Source organism: Onychostruthus taczanowskii, unplaced genomic scaffold (genome assembly GCF_017590055.1).
Source record: "Onychostruthus taczanowskii isolate IOZ18803 unplaced genomic scaffold, ASM1759005v1 scaffold206, whole genome shotgun sequence".
In the NCBI taxonomy this organism is placed as follows: Eukaryota; Metazoa; Chordata; class Aves; order Passeriformes; family Passeridae; genus Onychostruthus; species Onychostruthus taczanowskii.
The window spans coordinates 93,837-103,108 of NW_024499307.1; the positions used below are offsets into that span (position 1 = coordinate 93,837).

Sequence of the window (9,272 nt, forward strand, 5' to 3'; positions counted from 1 at the left end):
CCACAGCGCCCAAAATTGGGGTGTCCTCGGGGACACGTGGCCCCGCCGCGTGCCCGGTGCTGCCACGTGGGCCCTGGGATGTGGCCGGGGGGAAACTGAGGCACGGGGCTGTGCACAGGCGTGTTCCCGTGCACACAATGTCCCTGGAGCGGGGACACGCGTGGGCAGGATGAGGCTGGCAGGGGACAGTCCTGTCAGGCCCCGCAGCCTGTCAGGCTTTGGCTGTCCCTGAGGTTGGGGACACGAGGAGGGATGTGGGGACAAGGAGACTGTGGGGAGCACAGGGAACAGAGTCCTGGGGACACGGGGACAAGACCCTGAGGAAGGGAAGAGGCACAGGACATGGCACCCCAGGAGCTGAGGACAAGGGGACAGCCCAGCTTGTCCCCAACCCCGCACAGCTCCTGCCACCCCCAGAGAGAGGGGACACAGCAGGCCCGTGTGCCCTCCGTGCCTCAGTTTCCCTTGGAGCCCTGCAGAGCACATTGCTGTGATGAAGCTGCCCGGCCTCAGCCGCAGAAGGGGGCCCAGCTCCACTCTCAATCCTTTTATTGCTTTTTTTCCGGGGGGCAGGAGGGGTAGGCAGCTAAAAAAAAGTGGGGGGGACACGTTACATTAGCACTGATGAACCAGGCCGGGGGAGGGGGGCAAACCCTGTCCCTGAGTGCGGGGGGCGAGGCGAGGGCTGGGGGTAAGAAGGGTTGGGGGAGGTGGAAGGGAAAACAGAAAGGGGGGGGTCTCACCTTGACACCCCCCGTGAACCCCAGAGCGCTCGGAGAGCCCCCCCATAATTTAAGACATAAATTAGAATGGCTAACGAGGAGCTGGGGAACTGAGGGGGAGGGGGCTTGGGGGGAGCAGCACCCCGTAATAAATATCCCCAGCGGCGCGGAGGAGGAGGAAGAGGAAGATGAAGGCGGAAAGGCTCAAATCTCCAACAAACTCCCGGCCTCGGGACTGCCGCCGTCCTTGCCGGGCGAGGCGGGCGGCGGCCGGGGGGACGCCGGGGGCTGCTCGGCGCCGGGGGGCGGCTTGGGGGGGTCGGCGTGGGTCTTCTGGTGCTTGCTGAGGTGGTCGGAGCGGGTGAAGCGCTTGCTGCACAGCAGGCAGGTGAACTTCTTCTCTCGCGTGTGGGTCCGGACGTGGCGCTCCAGCTCGTCGGAGCGGGTGAAGCGCTTCCCGCAGAAGAGCCAGTTGCACACGAAGGGCCGCTCGCCCGTGTGCCAGCGCAGGTGCGCCTTCAGGTGCGACGCTTTGCCGTACACCTTGCCGCAGCCCGGGATGTGGCAGCTGTGCACCGGCTTCCGCCGCGACCCCGCCGGGCCCCCGAGCCGCTCCAGCTCCTGGCAGTTGGGACAATCGCACGCCGGGCGTCCCCCCAAGGAGCCGCCGCGGGGACCCTTGGGGGTCTCGCCCGGCGCGGGTTTAGGGGCGGGGGGCGCCGCGGGGGCGTTGGTGTATGGAGGGGGGTTCAGAGCGCCGAAATCGGAGCCGTAGGTGGGCAGAGGGGGGCTGAGGGTGGGCTGGCCCTGCAGCGAGCCCTGCAGCCCCTCGGCGCCCGCCGGCCCCCCCAGCCAGCCCCCGTTGGGGTGCACATCCCACCAGGACGGGGCCGCGGGCCCGGAGCCCCCCGGCAGCCCCCCGCCGATGCCGCCCTTGTACCAGGAGCCGTAGGGGTGCGGCATCTCCAGCGAGGGGTACACCCCCGGCAGGCACTCGCCCGCGGGGTGCCCCTTGGCCACCACCACGGGGGCCCCCAGCACCTCCTGGGCGCCGGACGGGGCTGGGAAGGGGTGCCCGAAGGGGCCGTAGTCGGGGCCGTAGGGGCCGGGGGAGGCCTGGGGGCTGGCGGACGGCGACAGCAGCCCCGGGGCGCTGGGGAAGGCGGCGGCGTAGGAGTCACCCATGGCTGCGGGGGCACCGCGAAGTGTGGGGGGCGATGTCAGCAGGGGCACCGCGAGGCGTGGGGGGCGATGCCAGCGGGGCACCCCAAGGCGTGGGGGGCGATGTCAGCGGGGGCTCGCGGCCATGGCACTCGGCAGCCTGTGGAAAAGGGGAACGGGGCTTGAAGGTTCTGAGGGGCACCGTGAGCCGTGGGGTGACCCGTCCTGGGGGTCCGCAGTGGGGGCAGCTGCATTGGGGTGTCAGCCCAACTGGGGTGCCAGTGGTATTGGGGTGTCAGCCCTGCTGCACGCCCCAGCCCCAGGGTTCCCACCACCCCCAACAGTCCCCATCCCCTGTGCCTCAGTTTCCCCCCACAGAGTTGAGCCAGCCCCAGCCCAGCATCCCCCCCAAAGGGGCTTCTCTGGGGGCTGCTGTGGGGTTGTGCTGGTGGCAGGGCCTCCCCCCACCCCCAATCTCGGCTCCTTCTGCCTTTATGGCCTTTTAATCGAATTATGCTGTGGCCTCCCCCTCCCCGGGTGACTTCCTCTGCTTTTATACCCGTCATGGCTTTCAGCTGCGCGGGCTGGGCCGGGGTGTCGTGAGCTGTCCCTCACCCCCATCACCCCCAGCCTTTCCTTTATTTTTCTTTTTTTTAATTCATCTTTTCACCCACCTTGGGGCATTTCCACTTTGGCTTTTTTGTTTGTTTGGGGTTTTTTTTAGGGTGTTCCCCCCCGAGCCCCCCTTTCTTTTTTTTTTTTTTTTTTTTTTTTTTTTTTCCGTGGTTTTTGCGCCTATTTTTACGCCGGCCCGGCCGTGGCCGCAAGCGCGCTCCCGGTTTTCCAAGGATAACAAGGGCCAGGCCTGTGCCCCGGGAACGCTGCCCTGCCGCGAGAGCCGAGGTAATTAAAACCAGGGCGAGCGGCAAACGGAGGCGCACGCTTAAAATAGTGTCAAACTCCCATAAATCAGCTCCGCTTGCGCCGGGAAATTAAGGAGCAGGGAAGGAGCCCCGGGAGCTGCGGGCTGAGGACGGCGTGAGCTCGCTGCTGCCGGGGGTGACAGTCCCTTTGTGGCTCCCGCTGGCTCAGGGATCTTGACCCCTCCCATGTCCCCTCCCGGCGTGGGGAGGGGTCCAGCCCCTGCTCTGGGGGTCTCCGCTCCCAAATTCTGGGTCCCAAATTCCCGGTCTGTTGTCACTGACCACCAGTGTCCAGTTCTCGATCCTCGGTTCCGGTTCCCCATTCCCCGTCCCTTGTCCCCCAGTCCCTGGTCCCCTAAGTCCGCAGTTCCTTGGTCCCCAAACTCAGTCCTTGTCCCCAGTCCCAATCCCCAAACCCCGTCCCTGGTCCCTGGCCCCAAGTGTCCCCACAGCCCTTGCCTCAGTTTCCCCCACCCTGTCAGTGCCACCCCATGTCCCCTGAACCCGAGGACACCTGGGCCTGGCTCCTGTGCAGTGGTGCTGTCCCCAGCCAGAGGGACAGTTTGGGGTGACAGTGGCACTCGGCACCATGCCCCTGTCCCTGTTCCCCCTCTGGGCATGGCAGGGCAGTCCCTGCTGGGGCAGGGTCACACGTGTCCCCCGGCACAGGGACCACAGGGGGATGCTCGGGGCCCACACAGTCCCTGTCCATGGCGGAGTCCCATATCCCAGGGGGCTCCCCCCATCCTGGAGCGAGTCCACCACCCCATGGCTCCCAAATCCTGGGGTCCCTGCCCCAGAGCAGGGGTCCCCCATCCCAAAGGGTCCCTGTCCCTCGAGGGGGATCCCCCATCCCAAAGTGTCCCTGATCCTCGAGGGGGATCCCCCATCCCAAAGGGTCCCTGTCCCTCGAGGGGGATCCCCCATCCCAAAGGGTCCCTGTCCCTCCAGGGGGATCCCCCATCCCAAAGGGTCCCTGTCCCTCCAGGGGGATCCCCCACCCCGTGTTCCTCTACGCGGGGTCCCGGTCCCGTGTCCCCCATCCCGAAGGGTCCCGGTCCCGGGGATCCTTACCGGGCTCCGGGGATGCCGGGGGTGGGTCCTGCCCGCGAGGGTGCCCTGTCGCGCTGTCGCGCTGTCGCGGTGTGCCGCTGTCCCGGGATGCCGGTGTCCCGGGATGCCGGGGCTCGCTGCGGAGGGAGGGACGGAGGGAGAGGGAGGGACGGAGCACCGTGGCCGCCGCCCGCCCCGCTGTGCCGCTGCGGCGGGGCTGGGCCGGGCCGGGACCGGGGCCGGGAGCGGGAGCCCGGCCCCGAACCGCCCCCAGCCGGGGGGGCCGGGGGACCGCGGGAAGGGGGGCAGGGGAAGGGGAAGAGGAAAAGGAAAGGAGGAAGGAAAAGATGAGAGACGGGAAAAGAAGGAGAAAAGGGGGAGAGAAGAAAGGAGGGGAAAGAACAAGGAATTGGAAGAGGGAAATAAGAGAGAAAAGGAGGGAAAGAAAAGAGATGAGGAGGAAAGGAAAAGGGAGGAAAGGGGAAATGAAAAAGGAAGGGAAAAGTTAAAAGGGAAATGAAAAAGGAAGGGAAGAGAAAAGAAAAATTCTATAAGGAAATGGAAGAAAAATTTAAAAAAAAAAGTTGTGAATGGAGGAAGATGAGGAGGCTGAGAGCTGGAAGAAGGAGGGGAGATAGGGGACAGGAACCAGTGTGGGGAAAAGGAAAGAGAAGAGTGGGGAGAGGGAGGGAAGGGAAAGGAGGGAAAAGGAAAGGAGAAGAAATAAGAGTGAAATAAGAAGAGGAAAAGGGGAATGGAAAGGAGGGAGAGGAGGAGAAAGGGATGGACAGCAGGAAAAGGAGGAGGAAGGGGCTGGGAAGGGAAGTGGATGAAGAGGAAAAGTGCTGGAGAGGAGAGAAGGAATGAAGGAATAGATGGATAGGGAGGGGAAGGGCGACAAAGGGACAGAGGACGGGACAGCTGGGACACCCAGAGGCTCGTGACCCCAGAAGGTGCCAGGATGGAGCAGGGATGGGGATGAGGGGCTGGGATGGGGACAGGAGGGGACAAGCGATGGGGATGAGAAGGACATGGGCTGGAGCTTCAGGTACCAGGAATGGGGTCAGAGGCGCGGGGATGGGGACAGGAGTTGGGAATGGAGCGGGGATGGGGGTCAGGGAGTGGGGACAGAGCTGGGCTCTGAAGGAACAGGGCTGGGGACAGGGACATGTGCAGGGGAACAGGGACATGCATGGCTCTGGCGATGGGGACCCCCCTGCGCCTCAGTTTCCCCCATGAAGGAATTGTTCCAACCGCTCTTTTACGCCCCCTCCCTTTTTTATTTTAATACTCCCCCATCCTTCCCGGTTTCTTTTCGCTTTCCCCGTGGCCCGTTTCCCCCCGCCGGGCCAGCGGGGCCCTTTCCCAGCCCTGAGTCAGGGCTTTCCGCTCCGCAGCCGCCGGCGCCGCCGAAGGCCACAACCACCGGCCCCCCCTCGCTGGGGCTTCCACTGCCCACAAACTGGGAGCAAACTGGGACGGCCACTCCAGCCCTCCTCCTCCTCCTCCTCCTCAGCCAGCCCGGCGTGGGACGGGGGGGGGGCACCCCATGGATTTTTTGGGGGGTTTCACTCCCCCCAGCATCGCCCACGAGGGTCCGGCTCACCGGGGGTCCGGCGCTGCCCGAACGGCCGGGCTGGGCTGGGGGTGTCACTTGGGGCGGGGGTCTCTCCGCGGCTCGGGGGCCGTGGGGACCCCCCCCGTGTGCCCCGGGACCCTTCAAAGCGCGGCGGCCGCGCGGGGGGGCGGCGGCGGGGGCTGATTACAGGGCGGCGCCGGGCTCGGCCGCCCACGGCCCCGCGGCCGCGCCGGGCCCCCGCAATTAGCCGGTATTTATACCCGGCCGGACGCCGGGACCTCGCCAGCGCGGGGGGGACACGGGGCGGGGGGGCTCCGTCCCCGGGCAGCCGGCCAGCCACCGTCCGTGTGTCCATCCCTCCTCCGTCCTCCTCTCCATCCCTGCTTCCCATCTCTGCCTCCCTCCTCTTCCTCATTCACCCATTATCAGCCTGGCTCAGGAGCTGACACGAATTTGAGGGGGCTCAGCCCCTCTGTCCCAAATTTGGGGGGGATCTCAGCCCCAGCATGACACGAGTTTGGGGGGTCGCAGCCCCCTGAGATGAGTCCGGGGGTCTCAGTACTACAGAGGCTGCATGGTCGGAGATGACCCTGTCCCCATCCCGGTCCCCAGGGCCAGGGAACGCCCCCTGCCCAGCGCGGGGGTCCCGGCAGTGTTGTCCCCCCGGGGGCACCGCAGCCCCTCGGGCTCGGGGGGAGGAAGTGGCACCGGCGCGGGTGACCCCCGCGTCCCCCAGCCCTCACCTGGCGCGGTGTCCCCCCGTGTCCCCCCGGCCCGGCCCTGCCCCGCCCGCCCTCTCCGGCCCCCGGATGTTTCCCTTGCGGTCGGAGGCCCCGAAATAGCGCAGCCCCCGCGCTGGGTGCGCCGGCCACGGCCGCCCACGGGCCCCGCGGGACCGGGGGGGCTCCGAGGGCCCGGAACAGGGCTGAGCTCCCCCCCAGCACCACCCACGGGGGCACCCCGGTGTTCGGAGCCCCCCCGGCGTCCCAGAGATCCCCCCCCGGAAAGCAGGGGGAACAGGGGGGGACGTGTGGGGCCATGGGGGGGGGGAATGGAAGCAGGGACCTGCAGGGACAGAGGCACCGGAATGGGGCTGGGGGCTTCCCACCCACGGGGAAGCCAGAGCAGGGTGGCCCCAGGGCTGAGCTGCGCCCACGGCCCCGGTGTTTCCTCCCACCCTTTAATTATCCCGGAATTATCCCTGGAAATAACCGCGGGGGCCGCGGGGGGGCACCGAGCCGGGAGGGACCCCCGGCGGGGACAGACGGACCTGGGACAGCCGGCACACCCCGGGGGACAGCGGTGCCGCTGGGGGGACACGGGTGGCCGTGGGGGGACAGAGGTGACCGCTGGGGGCCAGGGGTGGCCCCCCGAGCCTGCCCCCGGCCCGTGCTCCCCCCGTGTCCCCCCGCCATGTGGCTCCCATTGCGCTGCGGTGCCGCAGCCACATCAGAGCGGCGGCAGCGGGGGCGGCACCGGGGCCGGACCCCCCCTCCGGCTGCTGAAGGACCCCCCCAGGCTGCCGAGGGGACCCCCCCCCAAGCTGCCACCGTGCCCCGTGTCCCCCCCAAGCTGCCAGGGACTCCCCCCGCCCCTGGGACACCCCCTCCCCCAATATCCTGGGACCCCCCCAGGCTGCTGCCAGCGACCCCTCCCCAGCCCTGAGCCCCCCGGGTTGCCCCGGGTGTCCCCCAGCGCTGTCCCCAGCCCTGTGACCCCCCCCGGTCCCCCCGCCCGTCGCTGTCCCCGGGCCGGTCCGCCCTGGCTCGCGCCGCGCTGCATTTCTGCGGTTCCCAACCCAAAATTGCTGGGAGTCGCCCGGCGTCGCCCTGATTCCTCCGCGGCCGCGACCTGCCGGGTGGGGGGACCCAGAGGGACAATCGGGGGTGGCAGCGGGGGTGGGGCACCCCAGGCTGGCCCCGCTGCCCCCCCCGCCTCGCCCCAGTGCTCCCAGTTTGCCCCATTCCAGGCTGAGGGTTCCTCTGTCCCCTGAGCGGCCAGTGGGAGGTGGGGACAGCGACACGGATGGGGACAGCACAGGCTTGGGGACAGCAGCAGGGTGAGCGCAGGGACAGTGACAGGGTTGGGGACACTTTTGGGGACATGGGACAGGACAGCACCCTGATGTGAGTGCCCCAGGGACAGGACACGGTTCAGGACAGGGTTGGGGACAGAACAGGATAGGGATGGGGGCACTATTTGGGACAGGACAGGGCAGCTTTGGGGACACTGTTGGGGACAACACAGGACTGGGGATGCTGCTAGGGACACTCTTGGGGGCAGGACAGGATCGGTGACAGTGTTGGTGACAGGGCAGGACTGGTGACAGTCGGTGCCCAGGTCCCACTATGGCGGGTGACAGGACACTGTTGGTGACACTGTTGATGACAGTCGGTGCCTGGGTCAGTGACAGTCAGTGACAGTTGGTGACACTGTCAGTGACATTTGGTGTCAGTCGGTGACACTGTCGGTGACATTCGGTGACAGCCGGTGACAGTCGGTGACACTGTCAGTGACATTCGGTGTCAGTCGGTGACACTGTCGGTGACATTCGGTGACAGCCGGTGACAGTCGGTGACACTGTCAGCGACATTCGGTGTCAGTCGGTGACACTGTCGGTGCCAGCCGGTGCCCGGGTCCCGCCGTGGCGCCCCCGCCAGGCGGCAGCAAAGCCTCGGGCCCGGGGGTGGCACCGCCCGGCCGCGACCACCGGGGGGCGCCTGGGGACACCGGGGAGGGGTCCCGGGGGACAGTGGGGGTTAATGCTGGTACTGGGGACACCGGGGAGGGGTCCCGGGGGACAGTGGGGGTTAATGCTGGTACTGGGGACACCGGGGAGGGGTCCCGGGGGACAGTGGGGGTTAATGCTGGTACTGGGGACACTGGGGAGGGGTCCCCGATTGGGGGGACAGTGAGGGGTTAATTGGGGGAGGTCTCGATGGTGGGAAACGAGAGGTTAATTGGGGGTGTTACTGGGGGAGTCCCGATGGGGCTTTGGGTGCTGATGGTGGGCGTTACTGGAGGGGACAAGGACGCTGCTGGGACTAACGAGGGAGGGGGCTTAAACGGGGGGGGGTCTGAGGGGACAGGTCCTGCCGTGCTCCCCTCGACCTGCCCGACCCAGCGCAGCCCCGGGGGCTTGGCTCGGTGACAGGACAGGGACAGTCACAGTGACAGAACAGGGGCAGTCACAGTGACAGGATGGGGACAGTCACAGTGACAGGACGGGGACAGTCACAGTGACAGGACAGGGACAGTCACAGTGACAGAACAGGGGCAGTCACAGTGACAGGATGGGGACAGTCACAGTGACAGGACAGGGGCAGTCACAGTGACAGGACAGGGGCAGTCACAGTGGTGACAGGACGGGGGCAGTCACAGTGACAGGACAGGGACAGTCACAGTGACAGCACGGGGACAGTCACAGTGACAGGACGGGGACAGTCACAGTGACAGGACGGGGACAGCCCCGGTGTCCCCCAGCCCTGGGGCAGGGCCTGTTGGGCCCCTTTTGTCCCCAGGTGCCACCACTGCAGGTCACGAGGGGACACTGAGGGACCCCAATGGTGTGGGGGGAGCGGGACAAGGACAGGGACAGGGCAGGGACAGGGACAGGGACAGGGCAGGGACAGCTGTTCCCAAGCCCCATCGGATGCGGGGCGAGGCCTCGGGGCCTTCCCGGGCCGCGGGGCGGGAATTGGGCCGAAAACACCGGGAAATGGGAAGGTCACGGACGTGGAGGGGCGGTTTTGGTGCTGGAAAGCGAAACCGACGCCATTGCGTGTCCCGTGCTGTCCCTCCCCGGGTGCCGCGGTCCCCGTTCGCCCCCACACC

The 9,272-nt window shown here is 67.2% G+C and overlaps 1 protein-coding gene across 1 annotated transcript; it reads right to left on the minus strand.

Moving 5' to 3' along the window:
- Positions 1-811: 811 nt before the first annotated feature.
- Positions 812-4,035, minus strand: SP7 (Sp7 transcription factor). Its single transcript, XM_041403901.1, has 2 exons — positions 3,881-4,035; positions 812-2,043 (listed from the first exon to the last, which is right to left on the minus strand). The coding sequence occupies exon 2, from the start codon at positions 1,905-1,907 to the stop codon at positions 927-929; it is 981 nt and encodes a 326-aa protein (XP_041259835.1). The 5' UTR covers positions 1,908-2,043; positions 3,881-4,035; the 3' UTR covers positions 812-926.
- Between the last annotated feature and the right edge of the window lie 5,237 nt (positions 4,036-9,272).

What these genes read in the sequence shown, in the direction of transcription:
- SP7 (XM_041403901.1), bottom strand. Translation starts at nt 1,907, where the DNA reads ATGGGTGACTCCTACGCCGCCGCCTTCCCCAGCGCCCCGGGGCTGCTG.